Here is a 27,589-nt window from a genome sequence, read left to right as displayed (position 1 = left end):
CACACTCGCATCATTATCAGGGTCACACTCTCACCATCATCAGGATCACACTCTCATCATCATCAGGGTCACACTCTCATCATCATCAGAGTCACACTCTCATCATCATCAGGGTCACACTCTCATCATCATCAGGGTCACACTCTCATCATCATCAGGGTCACACTCTCATCATCATCAGGGTCACACTCTCACCATCATCAGGGTCACACTCTCACCATCATCAGGATCACACTCTCATCATCATCAGGGTCACACTTGCATCATCATCAGGGTCACACTCGCATCATTATCAGGGTCACACTCTCACCATCATCAGGATCACACTCTCATCATCATCAGGGTCACACTCTCATCATCATCAGAGTCACACTCTCACCATCATCAGGATCACACTCTCATCATCATCAGGGTCACACTCTCATCATCATCAGGGTCACACTCTCACCATCATCAGGATCACACTCTCATCATCATCAGGGTCACACTCTCATCATCATCAGGGTCACACTCTCATCATCATCAGGGTCACACTCTCATCATCATCAGGGTCACACTCTCATCATCATCAGTGTCACACTCTCACCATCATCAGGGTTACACTCTCACCATCATCAGGATCACACTCTCATCATCATCAGGGTCACACTCTCATCATCATCAGGGTCACACTCTCATCATCATCAGGGTCACACTTTCATCATCATCAGGGACACACTCTCACCATCATCAGGATCACACTCTCATCATCATCAGGGTCACACTCTCATCATCATCAGGGTCACACTCTCATCATCATCAGGGTCACACTTTCATCATCATCAGGGTCACACTCTCATCATCATCAGGGTCACACTTTCATCATCATCAGGGACACACTCTCACCATCATCAGGATCACACTCTCATCATCATCAGGGTCACACTCTCATCATCATCAGGGTCACACTCTCATCATCATCAGGGTCACACTCTCATCATCATCAGTGTCACACTCTCACCATCATCAGGGACACACTCTCACCATCATCAGGATCACACTCTCATCATCATCAGTGTCACACTCTCACCATCATCAGGGTCACACTCTCACCATCATCAGGGTCACACTCTCATCATCATCAGCGTCACACTCTCATCATCATCAGGGTCACACTCTCATCATCTGGGTCACACGCTCAACATCATCAGGGTCACACTCACATCATCATCAGGGTCACACTCATCATCATCAGGGTCAGACTCTCATCATCATCAGGGTCACACTCTCATCATCAGGGTCACACTCACATCATCATCAGGGTCACACTCTCATCATCATCAGGTTCACACTCTCATCATCATCAGGTTCACACTCACATCATCATCAGGGTCACACTCATCATCATCAGGGTCAGACTCTCATCATCATCAGGGTCACACTCTCATCATCAGGGTCACACTCACATCATCATCAGGGTCACACTCTCATCATCATCAGCGTCACACTCTCATCAACATCAGGGTCACATTCACATCATCATCAGGGTCACACTCCCATCATCATCAGGTTCACACTCATCATCATCAGGGTCCGACTCTCATCATCATCAGGGTCACACTTTCATCATCATCAGCGTCACACTCTCATCATCAGGGTCACACTCACATCATCATCAGGGTCACACTCTCATCATCATCAGCGTCACACTCTCATCAACATCAGGGTCACATTCACATCATCATCAGGGTCACACTCCCATCATCATCAGGTTCACACTCATCATCATCAGGGTCACACTCTCATCATCATCAGCGTCACACTCTCATCATCATCAGTGTTACACTCATCATCATCCGGGTCACACTCTCATCATCACCAGGGTCGCACTCTCATCATCATCAGGGTCAGACTCTCATCATCATCAGGGTCACACTCTCATCATCAGGGTCACACTCATCATCCTCATCAGGTTCACACTCTCATCATCATCAGGGTCACACTCTCATCATCAGGGTCACACTCATCATCCTCATCAGGTTCACACTCTCACCATCATCAGGGTCACACTCTCATCATCATCAGGGTCACACTCTCATCACCATCAGGGTCACACTCTCACCATCATCAAGGTCGCAATTTCATCATCATCAGGGTCACACTCTCGTCATCATCAGGGTCACACTCTCATCATCATCAGGGTCTCACTCTCATCATCTGGGTCACACTGTCATCACCGTCAGAGTCACACTCTCGTCATCATCAGAGTCACACTCTCATCATCATCAGGGTCACACTCTCATCATCATCAGGGTCACACTCCCACCATCATCAGGGTCACACTCTCATCATCATCAGCGTCACACTCTCGTCATCATCAGGGTCACACTCTCATCATCATCAGCGTCACACTCTCATCATCATCAGGGTCACACTCTCATCATCATCAGGGTCACACTCTCATCATCATCAGGGTCACACTCTCATCATCATCAGTGTCACACTCTCATCATCATCAGTGTCACACTCTCATCATCATCAGGGTCACACTCTCATCATCATCAGGGTCACACTCTCATCATCATCAGGGTCACACTCTCATCATCATCAGTGTCACACTCTCATCATCATCAGGGTCACACTCTCATCATCATCAGGGTCACACTCTCATCATCATCAGGGTCACACTCTCATCATCATCAGTGTCACACTCTCATCATCATCAGTGTCACACTCTCATCATCATCAGGGTCACACTCTCATCATCATCAGGGTCACACTCTCATCATCATCAGTGTCACACTCTCATCATCATCAGTGTCACACTCTCATCATCATCAGGGTCACACTCTCATCATCATCAGTGTCACACTCTCATCATCTGGGTCACACTCTCATCATCATCAGGTTCACACTCACGTCATCATCAGGGTCACACTCTCGTCATCATCAGGGTCACACTCTCATCATCATCAGGGTCACACTCTCATCATCATCTGGGTCACACTCACGTCATCATCAGGGTCACACTCTCGTCATCATCAGGGTCACACTCTCATCATTATCTGGGTCACACTCACGTCATCATCAGGGTCACACTCTCATCATCATCAGCGTCACACTCTCATCATCATCAGGATCACACTCTCATCACCATCAGGGTCACACTCTCATCATCATCAGGGTCACACTTTCATCATCATCAGGGACACACTCTCACCATCATCAGGGTCACACTCTCATCATCATCCGGATCGCACACTCTCTTCATCAGGGTCACACTCTCATCATCAGGGTCACAGTCTTTACCATCCTCAGGATCACGGTCTCATCATCATCAGTTTCACACTTACATCATCATAAGGGTCACACTTTCATCATCATCAGGGACACACTCTCACCATCATCAGGATCACACTCTCATCATCATCAGGGTCACACTCTCACCATCATCAGGGTCACACTCTCATCATCATCAGGGTCACACTCTCACCATCATCAGGGTCACACTCTCATCAACATCAGGGTCACACTCTCATCATCATCAGGGTCACACTCTCATCATCATCAGGGTCACACTCTCATCATCATCAGGGTCACACTCACCATCATCAGGGTCACACTCTCATCATCATCAGGGTCACACTCCCATTATCATCAGGGTCGCAATTTCATCATCATCAGGGTCACACTCACATCATCGTCAGGGTCACACTCTCATCATCATCAGGGTCACACACTCATCATCATCAGGGTCACACTCACATCATCGTCAGGGTCACACACTCATCATCATCAGGCTCACACTCTAATCATCATCAGGGACACACTCTCATCATCATCAGGGTCACACTCACATCATCATCAGGGTCACACTCACCTCATCATCAGGGTCACACTCCCATCATCATCAGGTTCACACTCATCATCATCGGGGTCACAGTCTCATCATCATCAGGGTCACACTCTCATCATCATCAGGGTCACACTCTCATCAACATCAGGCTCATACTCTCATCAACAGGGTCACACTCACCATCATCAGGGTCACAATCTTTACCATCATCAGGGTCACACTCTCATCATCATCAGGGTCACACTCTCATCATCATCCGGATCGCACACTCTCTTCATCAGGGTCACACTCTCATCATCAGGGTCACAGTCTTTACCATCCTCAGGATCACGGTCTCATCATCATCAGTTTCACACTTACATCATCATAAGGGTCAAACTCTCATCATCATCAGGGTCACACTCTCATCATCATCAGGGTCACACTCTCATCATCATCAGGGTCACACTCTCACCATCATCAGGGTCACACTCTCACCATCATCAGGATCACACTCTCATCATCATCAGGGTCACACTTGCATCATCATCAGGGTCACACTCGCATCATTATCAGGGTCACACTCTCACCATCATCAGGATCACACTCTCATCATCATCAGGGTCACACTCTCATCATCATCAGAGTCACACTCTCATCATCATCAGGGTCACACTCTCATCATCATCAGGGTCACACTCTCATCATCATCAGGGTCACACTCTCATCATCATCAGGGTCACACTCTCACCATCATCAGGGTCACACTCTCACCATCATCAGGATCACACTCTCATCATCATCAGGGTCACACTTGCATCATCATCAGGGTCACACTCGCATCATTATCAGGGTCACACTCTCACCATCATCAGGATCACACTCTCATCATCATCAGGGTCACACTCTCATCATCATCAGAGTCACACTCTCACCATCATCAGGATCACACTCTCATCATCATCAGGGTCACACTCTCATCATCATCAGGGTCACACTCTCACCATCATCAGGATCACACTCTCATCATCATCAGGGTCACACTCTCATCATCATCAGGGTCACACTCTCATCATCATCAGGGTCACACTCTCATCATCATCAGGGTCACACTCTCATCATCATCAGTGTCACACTCTCACCATCATCAGGGTTACACTCTCACCATCATCAGGATCACACTCTCATCATCATCAGGGTCACACTCTCATCATCATCAGGGTCACACTCTCATCATCATCAGGGTCACACTTTCATCATCATCAGGGACACACTCTCACCATCATCAGGATCACACTCTCATCATCATCAGGGTCACACTCTCATCATCATCAGGGTCACACTCTCATCATCATCAGGGTCACACTTTCATCATCATCAGGGTCACACTCTCATCATCATCAGGGTCACACTTTCATCATCATCAGGGACACACTCTCACCATCATCAGGATCACACTCTCATCATCATCAGGGTCACACTCTCATCATCATCAGGGTCACACTCTCATCATCATCAGGGTCACACTCTCATCATCATCAGTGTCACACTCTCACCATCATCAGGGACACACTCTCACCATCATCAGGATCACACTCTCATCATCATCAGTGTCACACTCTCACCATCATCAGGGTCACACTCTCACCATCATCAGGGTCACACTCTCATCATCATCAGCGTCACACTCTCATCATCATCAGGGTCACACTCTCATCATCTGGGTCACACGCTCAACATCATCAGGGTCACACTCACATCATCATCAGGGTCACACTCATCATCATCAGGGTCAGACTCTCATCATCATCAGGGTCACACTCTCATCATCAGGGTCACACTCACATCATCATCAGGGTCACACTCTCATCATCATCAGGTTCACACTCTCATCATCATCAGGTTCACACTCACATCATCATCAGGGTCACACTCATCATCATCAGGGTCAGACTCTCATCATCATCAGGGTCACACTCTCATCATCAGGGTCACACTCACATCATCATCAGGGTCACACTCTCATCATCATCAGCGTCACACTCTCATCAACATCAGGGTCACATTCACATCATCATCAGGGTCACACTCCCATCATCATCAGGTTCACACTCATCATCATCAGGGTCCGACTCTCATCATCATCAGGGTCACACTTTCATCATCATCAGCGTCACACTCTCATCATCAGGGTCACACTCACATCATCATCAGGGTCACACTCTCATCATCATCAGCGTCACACTCTCATCAACATCAGGGTCACATTCACATCATCATCAGGGTCACACTCCCATCATCATCAGGTTCACACTCATCATCATCAGGGTCACACTCTCATCATCATCAGCGTCACACTCTCATCATCATCAGTGTTACACTCATCATCATCCGGGTCACACTCTCATCATCACCAGGGTCGCACTCTCATCATCATCAGGGTCAGACTCTCATCATCATCAGGGTCACACTCTCATCATCAGGGTCACACTCATCATCCTCATCAGGTTCACACTCTCATCATCATCAGGGTCACACTCTCATCATCAGGGTCACACTCATCATCCTCATCAGGTTCACACTCTCACCATCATCAGGGTCACACTCTCATCATCATCAGGGTCACACTCTCATCACCATCAGGGTCACACTCTCACCATCATCAAGGTCGCAATTTCATCATCATCAGGGTCACACTCTCGTCATCATCAGGGTCACACTCTCATCATCATCAGGGTCTCACTCTCATCATCTGGGTCACACTGTCATCACCGTCAGAGTCACACTCTCGTCATCATCAGAGTCACACTCTCATCATCATCAGGGTCACACTCTCATCATCATCAGGGTCACACTCCCACCATCATCAGGGTCACACTCTCATCATCATCAGCGTCACACTCTCGTCATCATCAGGGTCACACTCTCATCATCATCAGCGTCACACTCTCATCATCATCAGGGTCACACTCTCATCATCATCAGGGTCACACTCTCATCATCATCAGGGTCACACTCTCATCATCATCAGTGTCACACTCTCATCATCATCAGTGTCACACTCTCATCATCATCAGGGTCACACTCTCATCATCATCAGGGTCACACTCTCATCATCATCAGGGTCACACTCTCATCATCATCAGTGTCACACTCTCATCATCATCAGGGTCACACTCTCATCATCATCAGGGTCACACTCTCATCATCATCAGGGTCACACTCTCATCATCATCAGTGTCACACTCTCATCATCATCAGTGTCACACTCTCATCATCATCAGGGTCACACTCTCATCATCATCAGGGTCACACTCTCATCATCATCAGTGTCACACTCTCATCATCATCAGTGTCACACTCTCATCATCATCAGGGTCACACTCTCATCATCATCAGTGTCACACTCTCATCATCTGGGTCACACTCTCATCATCATCAGGTTCACACTCACGTCATCATCAGGGTCACACTCTCGTCATCATCAGGGTCACACTCTCATCATCATCAGGGTCACACTCTCATCATCATCTGGGTCACACTCACGTCATCATCAGGGTCACACTCTCGTCATCATCAGGGTCACACTCTCATCATTATCTGGGTCACACTCACGTCATCATCAGGGTCACACTCTCATCATCATCAGGTTCACACTCATCATCATCAGGGTCACACTCTCATCATCATCAGGGTCACACTCTCACCATCATCAGGGTCACAATCTTTACCATCATCAGGGTCACACTCTCATCATCAGGGTCACAGTCTTTACCATCCTCAGGATCACGGTCTCATCATCATCAGTTTCACACTTACATCATCATAAGGGTCAAACTCTCATCATCATCAGGGTCACACTCTAATCATCATCAGGGTCACACTTGCATCATCATCAGGGTCACACGCTAATCATCATCAGGGTTGCACTCGCATCATTATCAGGGTCACACTCTCACCATCATCAGGATCACACTCTCATCATCATCAGGGTCACACTCTCATAATCATCAGGGTCACACTCTCATCATCATCAGTGTCACACTCTCACCATCATCAGGGTCACACTCTCACCATCATCAGGATCACACTCTCATCATCATCAGGGTCACACTCTCACCATCATCAGGATCACACTCTCATCATCATCAGGGTCACACTCTCATCATCATCAGGGTCACACTCTCATCATCATCAGGGTCACACTCTCATCATCATCAGGGTCACACTCTCATCATCATCAGGGTCACACTCTCATCATCATCAGGGTCACACTCTCATCATCATCAGGGTCACACTCTCATCATCATCAGGGTCACACTCTCATCATCATCAGGGTCACACTCTCACCATCATCAGGGTTACACTCTCACCATCATCAGGATCACACTCTCATCATCGTCAGGGTCACACTCTCACCATCATCAGGATCACACTCTCATCATCATCAGGGTCACACTCTCATCATCATCAGGGTCACACTCACATCATCATCAGTGTCACACTCTAATCATCATCAGGGACACACTCTCATCATCATCAGGGTCACACTCACATCATCATCAGGGTCACACTCCCATCATCATCAGGGTCACACTCTCATCATCATCAGGGTCACACTCACATCATCATCAGGGTCACACTCCCATCATCATCAGGTTCACACTCATCATCATCAGGGTCAGACTCTCATCATCATCAGGGTCACACTCTCATCATCATCAGGGTCACACTCTCATCAACATCAGGCTCATACTCTCATCAACAGGGTCACACTCACCATCATCAGGGTCACAATCTTTACCATCATCAGGGTCACACTCTCATCATCATCAGGGTCACACTCTCATCATCATCCGGATCGCACACTCTCTTCATCAGGGTCACACTCTCATCATCAGGGTCACAGTCTTTACCATCCTCAGGATCACGGTCTCATCATCATCAGTTTCACACTTACATCATCATAAGGGTCAAACTCTCATCATCATCAGGGTCACACTCTCATCATCATCAGGGTCACACTCTCATCATCATCAGGGTCACACTCTCACCATCATCAGGGTCACACTCTCACCATCATCAGGATCACACTCTCATCATCATCAGGGTCACACTTGCATCATCATCAGGGTCACACTCTCATCATCATCAGGATCACACTCTCATCATCATCAGGGTTGCACTCGCATCATTATCAGGGTCACACTCTCACCATCATCAGGATCACACTCTCATCATCATCAGGGTCACACTCTCATCATCATCAGGGTCACACTCTCATCATCATCAGGGTCACACTCTCATCATCATCAGGGTCACACTCTCATCATCATCAGTGTCACACTCTCACCATCATCAGGGTTACACTCTCACCATCATCAGGATCACACTCTCATCATCATCAGGGTCACACTCTCATCATCATCAGGGTCACACTCTCATCATCGTCAGGGTCACACTCTCACCATCATCAGGATCACACTCTCATCATCATCAGGGTCACACTTTCATCATCATCAGGGTCACACTCTCATCATCATCAGGGTCACACTTTCATCATCATCAGGGACACACTCTCACCATCATCAGGATCACACTCTCATCATCATCAGGGTCACACTCTCATCATCATCAGGGTCACACTCTCATCATCATCAGGGTCACACTTTCATCATCATCAGGGTCACACTCTCATCATCATCAGGGTCACACTTTCATCATCATCAGGGACACACTCTCACCATCATCAGGATCACACTCTCATCATCATCAGGGTCACACTCTCATCATCATCAGGGTCACACTCTCATCATCATCAGGGTCACACTCTCATCATCATCAGTGTCACACTCTCACCATCATCAGGGACACACTCTCACCATCATCAGGATCACACTCTCATCATCATCAGTGTCACACTCTCACCATCATCAGGGTCACACTCTCACCATCATCAGGGTCACACTCTCATCATCATCAGCGTCACACTCTCATCATCATCAGGGTCACACTCTCATCATCTGGGTCACACGCTCAACATCATCAGGGTCACACTCACATCATCATCAGGGTCACACTCATCATCATCAGGGTCAGACTCTCATCATCATCAGGGTCACACTCTCATCATCAGGGTCACACTCACATCATCATCAGGGTCACACTCTCATCATCATCAGGTTCACACTCTCATCATCATCAGGTTCACACTCACATCATCATCAGGGTCACACTCATCATCATCAGGGTCAGACTCTCATCATCATCAGGGTCACACTCTCATCATCAGGGTCACACTCACATCATCATCAGGGTCACACTCTCATCATCATCAGCGTCACACTCTCATCAACATCAGGGTCACATTCACATCATCATCAGGGTCACACTCCCATCATCATCAGGTTCACACTCATCATCATCAGGGTCCGACTCTCATCATCATCAGGGTCACACTTTCATCATCATCAGCGTCACACTCACATCATCATCAGGGTCACACTCCCATCATCATCAGGTTCACACTCATCATCATCAGGGTCACACTCTCATCATCATCAGCGTCACACTCTCATCATCATCAGTGTTACACTCATCATCATCCGGGTCACACTCTCATCATCACCAGGGTCGCACTCTCATCATCATCAGGGTCAGACTCTCATCATCATCAGGGTCACACTCTCATCATCAGGGTCACACTCATCATTCTCATCAGGTTCACACTCTCATCATCATCAGGGTCACACTCTCATCATCAGGGTCACACTCATCATCCTCATCAGGTTCACACTCTCACCATCATCAGGGTCACACTCTCATCATCATCAGGGTCACACTCTCATCACCATCAGGGTCACACTCTCACCATCATCAAGGTCGCAATTTCATCATCATCAGGGTCACACTCTCGTCATCATCAGGGTCACACTCTCATCATCATCAGGGTCTCACTCTCATCATCTGGGTCACACTGTCATCACCGTCAGAGTCACACTCTCGTCATCATCAGAGTCACACTCTCATCATCATCAGGGTCACACTCTCATCATCATCAGGGTCACACTCCCACCATCATCAGGGTCACACTCTCATCATCATCAGCGTCACACTCTCGTCATCATCAGGGTCACACTCTCATCATCATCAGCGTCACACTCTCATCATCATCAGGGTCACACTCTCATCATCATCAGGGTCACACTCTCATCATCATCAGGGTCACACTCTCATCATCATCAGTGTCACACTCTCATCATCATCAGTGTCACACTCTCATCATCATCAGGGTCACACTCTCATCATCATCAGTGTCACACTCTCATCATCATCAGGGTCACACTCTCATCATCATCAGGGTCACACTCTCATCATCATCAGGGTCACACTCTCATCATCATCAGTGTCACACTCTCATCATCATCAGTGTCACACTCTCATCATCATCAGGGTCACACTCTCATCATCATCAGGGTCACACTCTCATCATCATCAGTGTCACACTCTCATCATCATCAGTGTCACACTCTCATCATCATCAGGGTCACACTCTCATCATCATCAGTGTCACACTCTCATCATCTGGGTCACACTCTCATCATCATCAGGTTCACACTCACGTCATCATCAGGGTCACACTCTCATCATCATCAGGGTCACACTCTCATCATCATCAGTGTCACACTCTCATCATCTGGGTCACAGTCTCATCATCATCAGGGTCACACTCTCGTCATCATCAGGGTCACACTCTCATCATCATCAGGGTCACACTCTCATCATCATCTGGGTCACACTCACGTCATCATCAGGGTCACACTCTCATCATCATCAGCGTCACACTCTCGTCATCATCAGGGTCACACTCTCATCATTATCTGGGTCACACTCACGTCATCATCAGGGTCACACTCTCATCATCATCAGGTTCACACTCATCATCATCAGGGTCACACTCTCATCATCATCAGGGTCACACTCTCATCAACATCAGGCTCATACTCTCATCAACAGGGTCACACTCACCATCATCAGGGTCACAATCTTTACCATCATCAGGGTCACACTCTCATCATCAGGGTCACAGTCTTTACCATCCTCAGGATCACGGTCTCATCATCATCAGTTTCACACTTACATCATCATAAGGGTCAAACTCTCATCATCATCAGGGTCACACTCTAATCATCATCAGGGTCACACTTGCATCATCATCAGGGTCACACGCTAATCATCATCAGGGTTGCACTCGCATCATTATCAGGGTCACACTCTCACCATCATCAGGATCACACTCTCATCATCATCAGGGTCACACTCTCATAATCATCAGGGTCACACTCTCATCATCATCAGTGTCACACTCTCACCATCATCAGGGTCACACTCTCACCATCATCAGGATCACACTCTCATCATCATCAGGGTCACACTCTCACCATCATCAGGATCACACTCTCATCATCATCAGGGTCACACTCTCATCATCATCAGGGTCACACTCTCATCATCATCAGGGTCACACTCTCATCATCATCAGGGTCACACTCTCATCATCATCAGGGTCACACTCTCATCATCATCAGGGTCACACTCTCATCATCATCAGGGTCACACTCTCACCATCATCAGGATCACACTCTCATCATCATCAGGGTCACACTCTCATCATCATCAGGGTCACACTCTCATCATCATCAGGGTCACACTCTCATCATCATCAGGGTCACACTCTCACCATCATCAGGGTTACACTCTCACCATCATCAGGATCACACTCTCATCATCGTCAGGGTCACACTCTCACCATCATCAGGATCACACTCTCATCATCATCAGGGTCACACTCTCATCATCATCAGGGTCACACTCTCATCATCATCAGGGTCACACTCTCATCATCATCAGGGTCACACTCTCACCATCATCAGGGTTACACTCTCATCATCATCAGGGTCACACTCTCATCATCATCAGTGTCACACTCTCACCATCATCAGGGACACACTCTCACCATCATCAGGATCACACTCTCATCATCATCAGTGTCACACTCTCACCATCATCAGGGTCACACTCTCACCATCATCAGGGTCACACTCTCATCATCATCAGCGTCACACTCTCATCATCATCAGGGTCACACTCTCATCATCTGGGTCACACTCACATCATCGTCAGGGTCACAATCTCACCATCATCAGGGTCACACTCTCATCATCATCAGCGTCACACTCTCATCATCAGGGTCACACACTCATCATCATCAGGGTCACACTCACATCATCATCAGTGTCACACGCTAATCATCATCAGGGTCACACTCTCATCATCATCGGGGTCACACTCACAACATCATCAGGGTCACACTCACATCATCATCAGGGTCACACTCCCATCATCATCAGGTTCACACTCATCATCATCAGGGTCACACTCTCATCATCATCAGGGTCACACTCTCATCATCACCAGGATCGCACTCTCATCATCATCAGGGTCACACTTTCATCATCATCAGCGTCACACTCACATCATCATCAGGGTCACACTCACATCATCATCAGGGTCACACTCTCATCATCATCCGGGTCACACTCTCATCATCACCAGGATCGCACTCTCATCATCATCAGGGTCACACTCACATCATCATCAGGGTCACACTCACATCATCATCAGTGTTACACTCATCATCATCCGGGTCACACTCTCATCATCACCAGGATCGCACTCTCATCATCATCAGGGTCACACTCACATCATCATCAGTGTTACACTCATCATCATCAGTTTCACACTTACATCATCATAAGGGTCAAACTCTCATCATCATCAGGGTCACACTTGCATCATCATCAGGGTCACACGCTAATCATCATCAGGGTTGCACTCGCATCATTATCAGGGTCACACTCTCACCATCATCAGGATCACACTCTCATCATCATCAGGGTCACACTCTCATCATCATTAGGGTCACACTCTCATCATCATCAGTGTCACACTCTCACCATCATCAGGGTCACACTCTCACCATCATCAGGATCACACTCTCATCATCATCAGGGTCACACTCTCACCATCATCAGGATCACACTCTCATCATCATCAGGGTCACACTCTCATCATCATCAGGGTCACACTCTCATCATCATCAGGGTCACACTCTCACCATCATCAGGGTTACACTCTCACCATCATCAGGATCACACTCTCATCATCATCAGGGTCACACTCTCATCATCATCAGGGTCACACTCTCATCATCATCAGGGTCACACTCTCACCATCATCAGGGTCACACTCTCATCATCATCAGGGTCACACTTTCATCATCATCAGGGTCACACTCTCATCATCATCAGGGACACACTCTCACCATCATCAGGATCACACTCTCATCATCATCAGGGTCACACTCTCATCATCATCAGGGTCACACTCTCATCATCATCAGTGTCACACTCTCACCATCATCAGGGACACACTCTCACCATCATCAGGATCACACTCTCATCATCATCAGTGTCACACTCTACCATCATCAGGGTCACACTCTCACCATCATCAGGGTCACACTCTCATCATCATCAGGGTCACACTCTCATCATCATCAGGGTCACACTCTCATCATCATCAGGGTCACACTCTCATCATCATCAGGGTCACACTCTCATCATCATCAGGGTCACACTCTCATCATCATCAGGGTCACACTCTCATCATCATCAGGGTCACACTCTCATCATCATCAGGGTCACACTCTCACCATCATCAGGGTTACACTCTCACCATCATCAGGATCACACTCTCATCATCGTCAGGGTCACACTCTCACCATCATCAGGATCACACTCTCATCATCATCAGGGTCACACTCTCATCATCATCAGGGTCACACTCACATCATCATCAGTGTCACACTCTAATCATCATCAGGGACACACTCTCATCATCATCAGGGTCACACTCACATCATCATCAGGGTCACACTCCCATCATCATCAGGTTCACACTCATCATCATCAGGGTCAGACTCTCATCATCATCAGGGTCACACTCTCATCATCATCAGGGTCACACTCTCATCAACATCAGGCTCATACTCTCATCAACAGGGTCACACTCACCATCATCAGGGTCACAATCTTTACCATCATCAGGGTCACACTCTCATCATCATCAGGGTCACACTCTCATCATCATCCGGATCGCACACTCTCTTCATCAGGGTCACACTCTCATCATCAGGGTCACAGTCTTTACCATCCTCAGGATCACGGTCTCATCATCATCAGTTTCACACTTACATCATCATAAGGGTCAAACTCTCATCATCATCAGGGTCACACTCTCATCATCATCAGGGTCACACTCTCATCATCATCAGGGTCACACTCTCACCATCATCAGGGTCACACTCTCACCATCATCAGGATCACACTCTCATCATCATCAGGGTCACACTTGCATCATCATCAGGGTCACACTCTCATCATCATCAGGATCACACTCTCATCATCATCAGGGTTGCACTCGCATCATTATCAGGGTCACACTCTCACCATCATCAGGATCACACTCTCATCATCATCAGGGTCACACTCTCACCATCATCAGGATCACACTCTCATCATCATCAGGGTCACACTCTCATCATCATCAGGGTCACACTCTCATCATCATCAGGGTCACACTCTCATCATCATCAGGGTCACACTCTCATCATCATCAGTGTCACACTCTCACCATCATCAGGGTTACACTCTCACCATCATCAGGATCACACTCTCATCATCATCAGGGTCACACTCTCATCATCATCAGGGTCACACTCTCATCATCGTCAGGGTCACACTCTCACCATCATCAGGATCACACTCTCATCATCATCAGGGTCACACTTTCATCATCATCAGGGTCACACTCTCATCATCATCAGGGTCACACTTTCATCATCATCAGGGACACACTCTCACCATCATCAGGATCACACTCTCATCATCATCAGGGTCACACTCTCATCATCATCAGGGTCACACTCTCATCATCATCAGGGTCACACTTTCATCATCATCAGGGTCACACTCTCATCATCATCAGGGTCACACTTTCATCATCATCAGGGACACACTCTCACCATCATCAGGATCACACTCTCATCATCATCAGGGTCACACTCTCATCATCATCAGGGTCACACTCTCATCATCATCAGGGTCACACTCTCATCATCATCAGTGTCACACTCTCACCATCATCAGGGACACACTCTCACCATCATCAGGATCACACTCTCATCATCATCAGTGTCACACTCTCACCATCATCAGGGTCACACTCTCACCATCATCAGGGTCACACTCTCATCATCATCAGGGTCACACTCTCATCATCTGGGTCACACGCTCAACATCATCAGGGTCACACTCACATCATCATCAGGGTCACACTCATCATCATCAGGGTCAGACTCTCATCATCATCAGGGTCACACTCTCATCATCAGGGTCACACTCACATCATCATCAGGGTCACACTCTCATCATCATCAGGTTCACACTCTCATCATCATCAGGTTCACACTCACATCATCATCAGGGTCACACTCATCATCATCAGGGTCAGACTCTCATCATCATCAGGGTCACACTCTCATCATCAGGGTCACACTCACATCATCATCAGGGTCACACTCTCATCATCATCAGCGTCACACTCTCATCAACATCAGGGTCACATTCACATCATCATCAGGGTCACACTCCCATCATCATCAGGTTCACACTCATCATCATCAGGGTCCGACTCTCATCATCATCAGGGTCACACTTTCATCATCATCAGCGTCACACTCACATCATCATCAGGGTCACACTCCCATCATCATCAGGTTCACACTCATCATCATCAGGGTCACACTCTCATCATCATCAGCGTCACACTCTCATCATCATCAGTGTTACACTCATCATCATCCGGGTCACACTCTCATCATCACCAGGGTCGCACTCTCATCATCATCAGGGTCAGACTCTCATCATCATCAGGGTCACACTCTCATCATCAGGGTCACACTCATCATTCTCATCAGGTTCACACTCTCATCATCATCAGGGTCACACTCTCATCATCAGGGTCACACTCATCATCCTCATCAGGTTCACACTCTCACCATCATCAGGGTCACACTCTCATCATCATCAGGGTCACACTCTCATCACCATCAGGGTCACACTCTCACCATCATCAAGGTCGCAATTTCATCATCATCAGGGTCACACTCTCGTCATCATCAGGGTCACACTCTCATCATCATCAGGGTCTCACTCTCATCATCTGGGTCACACTGTCATCACCGTCAGAGTCACACTCTCGTCATCATCAGAGTCACACTCTCATCATCATCAGGGTCACACTCTCATCATCATCAGGGTCACACTCCCACCATCATCAGGGTCACACTCTCATCATCATCAGCGTCACACTCTCGTCATCATCAGGGTCACACTCTCATCATCATCAGCGTCACACTCTCATCATCATCAGGGTCACACTCTCATCATCATCAGGGTCACACTCTCATCATCATCAGGGTCACACTCTCATCATCATCAGTGTCACACTCTCATCATCATCAGTGTCACACTCTCATCATCATCAGGGTCACACTCTCATCATCATCAGTGTCACACTCTCATCATCATCAGGGTCACACTCTCATCATCATCAGGGTCACACTCTCATCATCATCAGGGTCACACTCTCATCATCATCAGTGTCACACTCTCATCATCATCAGTGTCACACTCTCATCATCATCAGGGTCACACTCTCATCATCATCAGTGTCACACTCTCATCATCTGGGTCACACTCTCATCATCATCAGGTTCACACTCACGTCATCATCAGGGTCACACTCTCGTCATCATCAGGGTCACACTCTCATCATCATCAGGGTCACACTCTCATCATCATCTGGGTCACACTCACGTCATCATCAGGGTCACACTCTCATCATCATCAGCGTCACACTCTCGTCATCATCAGGGTCACACTCTCATCATTATCTGGGTCACACTCACGTCATCATCAGGGTCACACTCTCATCATCATCAGGTTCACACTCATCATCATCAGGGTCACACTCTCATCATCATCAGGGTCACACTCTCATCATCATCAGGGTCACACTCTCATCAACATCAGGCTCATACTCTCATCAACAGGGTCACACTCACCATCATCAGGGTCACAATCTTTACCATCATCAGGGTCACACTCTCATCATCAGGGTCACAGTCTTTACCATCCTCAGGATCACGGTCTCATCATCATCAGTTTCACACTTACATCATCATAAGGGTCAAACTCTCATCATCATCAGGGTCACACTCTAATCATCATCAGGGTCACACTTGCATCATCATCAGGGTCACACGCTAATCATCATCAGGGTTGCACTCGCATCATTATCAGGGTCACACTCTCACCATCATCAGGATCACACTCTCATCATCATCAGGGTAACACTCTCATAATCATCAGGGTCACACTCTCATCATCATCAGTGTCACACTCTCACCATCATCAGGGTCACACTCTCACCATCATCAGGATCACACTCTCATCATCATCAGGGTCACACTCTCACCATCATCAGGATCACACTCTCATCATCATCAGGGTCACACTCTCATCATCATCAGGGTCACACTCTCATCATCATCAGGGTCACACTCTCATCATCATCAGGGTCACACTCTCATCATCATCAGGGTCACACTCTCATCATCATCAGGGTCACACTCTCACCATCATCAGGATCACACTCTCATCATCATCAGGGTCACACTCTCATCATCATCAGGGTCACACTCTCATCATCATCAGGGTCACACTCTCATCATCATCAGGGTCACACTCTCACCATCATCAGGGTTACACTCTCACCATCATCAGGATCACACTCTCATCATCGTCAGGGTCACACTCTCACCATCATCAGGATCACACTCTCATCATCATCAGGGTCACACTCTCATCATCATCAGGGTCACACTCTCATCATCATCAGGGTCACACTCTCATCATCATCAGGGTCACACTCTCACCATCATCAGGGTTACACTCTCATCATCATCAGGGTCACACTCTCATCATCATCAGTGTCACACTCTCACCATCATCAGGGACACACTCTCACCATCATCAGGATCACACTCTCATCATCATCAGTGTCACACTCTCACCATCATCAGGGTCACACTCTCACCATCATCAGGGTCACACTCTCATCATCATCAGCGTCACACTCTCATCATCATCAGGGTCACACTCTCATCATCTGGGTCACACTCACATCATCGTCAGGGTCACAATCTCACCATCATCAGGGTCACACTCTCATCATCATCAGCGTCACACTCTCATCATCAGGGTCACACACTCATCATCATCAGGGTCACACTCACATCATCATCAGTGTCACACGCTAATCATCATCAGGGTCACACTCTCATCATCATCGGGGTCACACTCACAACATCATCAGGGTCACACTCACATCATCATCAGGGTCACACTCCCATCATCATCAGGTTCACACTCATCATCATCAGGGTCAGACTCTCATCATCATCAGCGTCACACTCACATCATCATCAGGGTCACACTCCCATCATCATCAGGTTCACACTCATCATCATCAGGGTCACACTCTCATCATCATCAGGGTCACACTCTCATCATCACCAGGATCGCACTCTCATCATCATCAGGGTCACACTTTCATCATCATCAGCGTCACACTCACATCATCATCAGGGTCACACTCACATCATCATCAGGGTCACACTCTCATCATCATCCGGGTCACACTCTCATCATCACCAGGATCGCACTCTCATCATCATCAGGGTCACACTCACATCATCATCAGGGTCACACTCACATCATCATCAGTGTTACACTCATCATCATCCGGGTCACACTCTCATCATCACCAGGATCGCACTCTCATCATCATCAGGGTCACACTCACATCATCATCAGTGTTACACTCATCATCATCAGTTTCACACTTACATCATCATAAGGGTCAAACTCTCATCATCATCAGGGTCACACTTGCATCATCATCAGGGTCACACGCTAATCATCATCAGGGTTGCACTCGCATCATTATCAGGGTCACACTCTCACCATCATCAGGATCACACTCTCATCATCATCAGGGTCACACTCTCATCATCATTAGGGTCACACTCTCATCATCATCAGTGTCACACTCTCACCATCATCAGGGTCACACTCTCACCATCATCAGGATCACACTCTCATCATCATCAGGGTCACACTCTCACCATCATCAGGATCACACTCTCATCATCATCAGGGTCACACTCTCATCATCATCAGGGTCACACTCTCATCATCATCAGGGTCACACTCTCACCATCATCAGGGTTACACTCTCACCATCATCAGGATCACACTCTCATCATCATCAGGGTCACACTCTCATCATCATCAGGGTCACACTCTCATCATCATCAGGGTCACACTCTCACCATCATCAGGGTCACACTCTCATCATCATCAGGGTCACACTTTCATCATCATCAGGGTCACACTCTCATCATCATCAGGGACACACTCTCACCATCATCAGGATCACACTCTCATCATCATCAGGGTCACACTCTCATCATCATCAGGGTCACACTCTCATCATCATCAGTGTCACACTCTCACCATCATCAGGGACACACTCTCACCATCATCAGGATCACACTCTCATCATCATCAGTGTCACACTCTCACCATCATCAGGGTCACACTCTCACCATCATCAGGGTCACACTCTCATCATCATCAGCGTCACACTCTCATCATCATCAGGGTCACACTCTCATCATCTGGGTCACACGCTCATCATCATCAGGGTCACACTCACATCATCATCAGGGTCACACTCATCATCATCAGGGTCAGACTCTCATCATCATCAGGGTCACACTCTCATCATCAGGGTCACACTCACATCATCATCAGGGTCACACTCTCATCATCATCAGGTTCACACTCATCATCATCAGCGTCACACTCTCATCAACATCAGGGTCACACTCTCATCAACATCAGGGTCACACTCTCATCATCATCAGGGTTACTCTCATCAGAAGGGTCACACTCACCATCATCAGGGTCACAGTCTTTACCATCATCAGGGTCACACTCACATCATCGTCAGGGTCACAATCTCATCATCATCAGGGTCACACACTCATCATCATCAGGGTCACACTCACATCATCATCAGTGTCACACTCTAATCATCATCAGGGTCACACTCTCATCATCATCGGGGTCACACTCACAACATCATCAGGGTCACACTCACATCATCATCAGGGTCACACTCCCATCATCATCAGGTTCACACTCATCATCATCAGGGTCAGACTCTCATCATCATCAGGGTCACACTTTCATCATCATCAGCGTCACACTCACATCATCATCAGGGTCACACTCCCATCATCATCAGGTTCACACTCATCATCATCAGGGTCAGACTCTCATCATCATCAGGGTCACACTCTCATCATCATCAGCGTCACACTCTCATCATCATCAGGGTCACACTCTCATCATCATCAGCGTCACACTCTCATCATCATCAGGGTCACACTCTCATCATCACCAGGATCGCACTCTCATCATCATCAGGGTCACACTCACATCATCATCAGGGTCACACTCACATCATCATCAGTGTTACACTCATCATCATCCGGGTCACACTCTCATCATCACCAGGATCGCACTCTCATCATCATCAGGGTCACACTCACATCATCATCAGGGTCACACTCACATCATCATCAGTGTTACACTCATCATCATCCGGGTCACACTCTCATCATCACCAGGATCGCACTCTCATCATCATCAGGTTCACACTCATCATCATCAGGGTCAGACTCTCATCATCATCAGGTTCACACTCATCATCATCAGGGTCACACTCTCATCATCATCAGGGTCACACTCTCATCATCATCAGGGTCACACTCTCATCATCATCAGGGTCACACTCTCATCATCATCAGCGTCACACTCTCATCATCATCAGGGTCACACTCTCATCATCATCAGCGTCACACTCTCATCATCATCAGGGTCACACTCTCATCATCATCAGCGTCACACTCTCATCATCATCAGGATCGCACTCTCATCATCATCAGGGTCACACTCACATCATCATCAGGGTCACACTCACATCATCATCAGTGTTACACTCATCATCATCCGGGTCACACTCTCATCATCACCAGGATCGCACTCTCATCATCATCAGGGTCACACTCACATCATCATCAGTGTTACACTCATCATCATCAGGGTCACACTCTCATCATCACCAGGATCGCACTCTCATCCTCATCAGGTTCACACTCTCATCATCATCAGGGTCACACTCTCATCATCATCAGTTTCACACTTAAATCATAATAAGGGTCAAACTCTCACCATCATCAGGGTCACACTCTCATCACCATCAGGGTCACACTCTCACCATCATCAGGCTCTCACTCTCATCATCTGGGTCACACTGTCATCACCGTCAGAGTCACACTCTCGTCATCATCAGAGTCACACTCTCATCATCATCAGGGTCACACTCTCATCATCATCAGCGTCACACTCTCGTCATCATCAGGGTCACACTCTCATCATCATCAGCGTCACACTCTCGTCATCATCAGGGTCACACTCTCATCATCATCAGGGTCACACTCTCATCATCATCAGGGTCACACTCTCATCATCATCAGTGTCACACTCTCATCATCATCAGGGTCACACTCTCATCATCATCAGGGTCACACTCTCATCATCATCAGGGTCACACTCTCATCATCATCAGTGTCACACTCTCATCATCTGGGTCACACTCTCATCATCATCACGGTCACACTCACGTCATCATCAGGGTCACACTCATCATCATCAGGGTCACACTCTCATCATCATCAGGTTCACACTCATCATCATCAGGGTCACACTCTCATCATCATCAGGGTCACACTCTCATCATCATCAGGGTCACACTCTCATCATCATCAGCGTCATCCTCTCATCAACAGGGTCACACTCACCATCATCAGGGTCACAGTCTTTACCATCATCAGGGTAACACTCTCATCATCAGGGTCACACTCTCATCATCATCAGGGTCACTCTCTCATCATCATCAGCGTCATCCTCTCAACAACAGGGTCACACTCACCATCATCAGGGTCACAGTCTTTACCATCATCAGGGTCACACTCTCATCATCATCAGGGTCACACTCTCACCATCATCAGGGTCACACTCTCATCATCATCAGGGTCACACTCTCATCATCATCAGGGTCACACTCTCATCATCAACAGGGTCACACTCTCACCATCATCAGGGTCACACTCTCAACATCATCAGGGTCACACTCTCATCATCATCAGGGTCACACTCTCATCATCATCAGGGTCACACTCTCATCATCATTAGGGTCACACTCTCATCATCATCAGGGTCACACTCTCACCATCATCAGGGTCACACTCTCATCATCATCAGGGTCACACTCTCATCATCATCAGGGTCAAAGTCTCATCATCATCAGGGTCACACTCTCATCATCATCAGGGTCACACTCTCACCATCATCAGGGTCAAAGTCTCATCATCATCAGGGTCACACTCTCATCATCATCAGGGTCACACTCTCATCATCAGTAGGGTCACACTCTCATCATCAGGGTTACAGTCTTTACCATCATCAGTATCACAGTCTCATCATCATCAGGGTCACACTTACATCATCATCAGGGTCACACTCTCATCCTCATCAGGGTCACACTCTCATCATCATCAGGGTCACACTCTCACCTTCATCAGGGTCACACTCTCACCATCATCAGGGTCAAAGTCTCATCATCATGAGGGTCACAGTCTCACCATCATCAGGGTCACACTCTCACCATCATCAGGATCACACTCTCATCATCATCAGGGTAACACTCTCACCATCATCAGAGTCACACTCTCATCATCATCAGGGTCACACTGTCATCACCATCAGAGTCACACTCTCGTCATCATCCGTGGCAAACTCTCAATATCATCAGAGTGTCTGAGGTTTACAGCATGGAAACACACCATTTGGCCCAACTTGTCCATGCCGCTCTTTTTTTAACAATCCCTGAGCTAATCCCAATACTCCGCATTTGGCCCATATCCCTCTCTACCCATCTTACCCATGTCACTCTCTAAATGCTTTTTAAAAGACAGAATTGTACCCGCCTCTACTCGTATCTCTGGCAGCTTGTTCCAGACACTCACCATCCTCTGTGTGAAAAAAGTGCCCCTCTGGACACTTTTGTGTCTCTCCCCTCTCACCTTAAACCTATGCCCAATCGTTTTAGGCTCCCCTCCCTTTGGGAAAAGATATTGTCTTTCTCGCTGATCTGTGCACCTCATTATTTTATAAACCTCTATCAGATCACCCCTCAGCCTCCTGCGCTCCAGAGAAAAAGGTTCCAGTCTATCCAGCCTCTCCTTATAACTCAATCTATCAAGTCCCGGTAGCATCCCAGTAAATCTTTTCTGCACTTTTTCTGCTTTCATAATATCCTTTCTATAATTGGGTGACCAGAATTGCACACAGTAAACCAAGTGTGGCCTTGCCAATGTCTTGTCAAACTTCAACAAGACATTCCAACTCCTGTATTCAATGTTCTGACCAATGAAACCAAGCATGCAGAATGCCTTCTTCACCACTCTGTCTTCCTGTGACTCCACTTTCAAGGAGCTATGAACATGTACCCCTCGATCTCTTTGTTCTGTAACTCTCCCCAACGCCCTACCATTAACTGAGTAAGTCCTGCCCTGGTTCAATCTACCAAAATGCATCACCTTGCCTTTGTCTAAATTAAACTCCATCTGCCATTCGTCAGCCCACTGGCCCCATTGATTCAGATCCCATTGCAATTGGAGATAACTTTCTTCACTGTCCACTATGCCACCAATCTTAGTGTCTTCTGCAAACTTACTAACCATGCCTCCTAGATTCTCATCCAAATCATTAATATAAAGGACAAATAACAGTGGACCCAGCACTGATCCCTGAGGGACACCGCTGGTCACAGGCCTCCAGTTTGAAAACTTGTGACCTGATTTCAGGGTCATGATCTCATCATCATTAGGGTCACACCCCATCCTCGTCAGGGTCACACTCTCATCATCATCAGGGTCACATCTTCAGGTTCACGATCCCATCATTACCGGGACTTGATGGTTTGAGTTATAAGGAGAGGCTGGATAGACTGGAACTTTTTTCTCTGGAGCGTAGGAGGCTGAGGGGTGATCTTATAGAGATCTATAAAATAATGAGGTGCACAGATCAGCTAGATAGTCAATATCTTTTCCCAAAGGTAGGGGAGTCTAAAACTGGAGGGCATAGGTTTAAGGTGAGAGGGAGAGATACAAAAGTGTCCAGAGGGGCAATTTTTTCACACAGAGACTGATGAGTGTCTGGAACAAGCTACCAGAGGTAGTAGTAGAGGCGGGTACAATTTTGTCTTTTGAAAAGCATTTAGACAGTTACATGGATATGATGGGTATAGAGGGATATGGGCCAAATGCGGGCAATTGGGACTAGCTTAGGGGTTTTAAAAAAAAGGGCGGCATGGACAAATTGGGCCGAAGGGCCTGTTTCCGTGCTGTAAACCTCTATGACTCTATTCGGGTCACATCATCAGGGTCAGACTCCTGTCGTCATCAGGGTCACAGTCCCGTCATCATCAGGGTCACACGCCCGTCATCTTCATCAGGGTCACACGCCTGTCATTATCATCAGGGTCACACTCTCATCATCATCAGGGTCACACTCTCATCATCATCAGGGTCACACTCTCATCATCATCAGGGTCACACTCTCATCATCATTAGGGTGACAACTTCAGGTTCACGATCCCATCATTAGTGTCACATCATCAGGGTGACACTCTCGTCATCATCAGGGTCACACCCTCAGCATCATCAGGGTCACACTCTCAGCATCATCAGGGTCACACTCTCATCATCAGCGTGACACTCTGGTCATCATTAGGGTCACATCTTCAGGTTCACGATCCCATCATTAGGGTCATATCATCAGGGTGACACTCTCATCATCACCAGGGTCACACCAAATCTGCACACAATACCGCAGGTGTGGCCTCTCCAACACACTGTCTAATTGCAGTTGAACATCGCTATTCCTCTACTCAAATCCTCTCGCTATGAAGGCCAACATACCATTTGCCTTCTTTACTGCCTGCTGTACCCGCGTGCTTACTTTCAGCGACTGATGCACGATGACTCCAAGGTCTCGTTGCGTACCCACCTCTCTCAATTTACACCCATTCAAATAATAATCTGCCTTCCTATTATTGCTTCCGAAGTGGAGAACCTCACATTTATCCACATTATACTGCATCTGTCAAGCCCACACTCTCAACCTGTCCAAACCATGCTGAAGCATCTCTGCATCCTCTTCACAACTCACCCTCCCACACAACTTTGTATCATCCCTCTTACACAATATAAGGATCATATTATTGGGATCACAGGATTACAATATCTGGATGAAAATATCAGGATCACAGTATCATAATTACACTATCTGGATTACAATGTCAGGATTTAAATATCCAGATCACAATATCAGGATTACAGTATCACAATTACACTATCTGGATTACGCTATCCGGATCACACTATCCGGATTACCTTGGTGTATTTCACTGCCAGGTTCCTGCTGGGTTTCGGCAGTGGAGGCGGCGATTCCCTGCCTGTCTCTCCGTTGTCCATCACCCCGTTCTGTGCCATGGCCGAGGCTGTGATGTCCCTGGAGGTGATTCCAGTGAGGCTGGGAGAGAATTTGGACAAGTTTGTATCGAGCTGCTTTTTAAACAGCCACCACACCGATTGGCCGCTGCCTTCTCAGCCAGAGAGTCCCGCCTGTTTAAAGCGACACTCTCCCCGAAGCTATTCATTCACACTCACACTCGCTACGTAAAGGAAAAGGTAATTAGGTGGAAGTATGTGTACAGATGTTGTGATTGTGTACAGATGTGTGAATGTCTGTACAAGTATGTGTTTTGTGGTGAACACATTAACTTTGACATTTACTACAGCGGCTGTGTTGTTGCGTTAACTTGGGACGTGGAGTTAATGTGAAACGCACTCAATGAATAAATCCTATTGGGTGACAGGCAGCATACATACAGGGCTCACTCCGATCTTCACTGATTCGCGCTGTCAGCACGCTATCTAACAGTCAATATATAACAGCCCAAAGATGGCTAGCTTTTGTGACAATAAACAAGCGAGGAAGCTCCTTAAATTTGGGATTAAGAGTGTTTTAAATTGTCAGCTGTGAACAGAAACCAGAAAGTCGATCCACGGTCAACATATATACATCACACAGTCCCAATCTCACACACAAACTGTCCCAATCTCACACACACGCACAATCCCAATCTCACACACAAACTGTCCCAATCTCACACACACACACTGTCCCAATCTCTCTCACACACACTGTCCCAATCTCTCTCACACACACTGTCCCAATGTCCCAATCACTCACACACACACTGTCCCAATGTCCCAATCTCTCACACACACATTGTCCCAATGTCCCAATCTCTCACACACACACTCCCAAT

General features: G+C 47.4%; 1 protein-coding gene across 1 annotated transcript in view; it reads right to left on the bottom strand.

Annotated features, from left to right (window-relative positions):
• aldh1a3 (aldehyde dehydrogenase 1 family, member A3) overlaps positions 1-26,857 on the bottom strand; it is a 604,785-nt gene extending 577,928 nt beyond the window's left edge. The window contains exon 1 of the mRNA XM_078241032.1: positions 26,649-26,857. Within this exon, the coding sequence (XP_078097158.1) occupies positions 26,649-26,747 (99 nt within the window). The 5' untranslated portion in view covers positions 26,748-26,857. The remainder of the gene's footprint in view (positions 1-26,648) is intronic.
• Between the last annotated feature and the right edge of the window lie 732 nt (positions 26,858-27,589).

Source organism: Mustelus asterias, chromosome 24 (assembly GCF_964213995.1).
Source record: "Mustelus asterias chromosome 24, sMusAst1.hap1.1, whole genome shotgun sequence".
Taxonomy (NCBI): Eukaryota; Metazoa; Chordata; class Chondrichthyes; order Carcharhiniformes; family Triakidae; genus Mustelus; species Mustelus asterias.
Note: the sequence above shows the minus strand (reverse complement) of the source record. Positions and strands in the feature narration are given on the sequence as shown.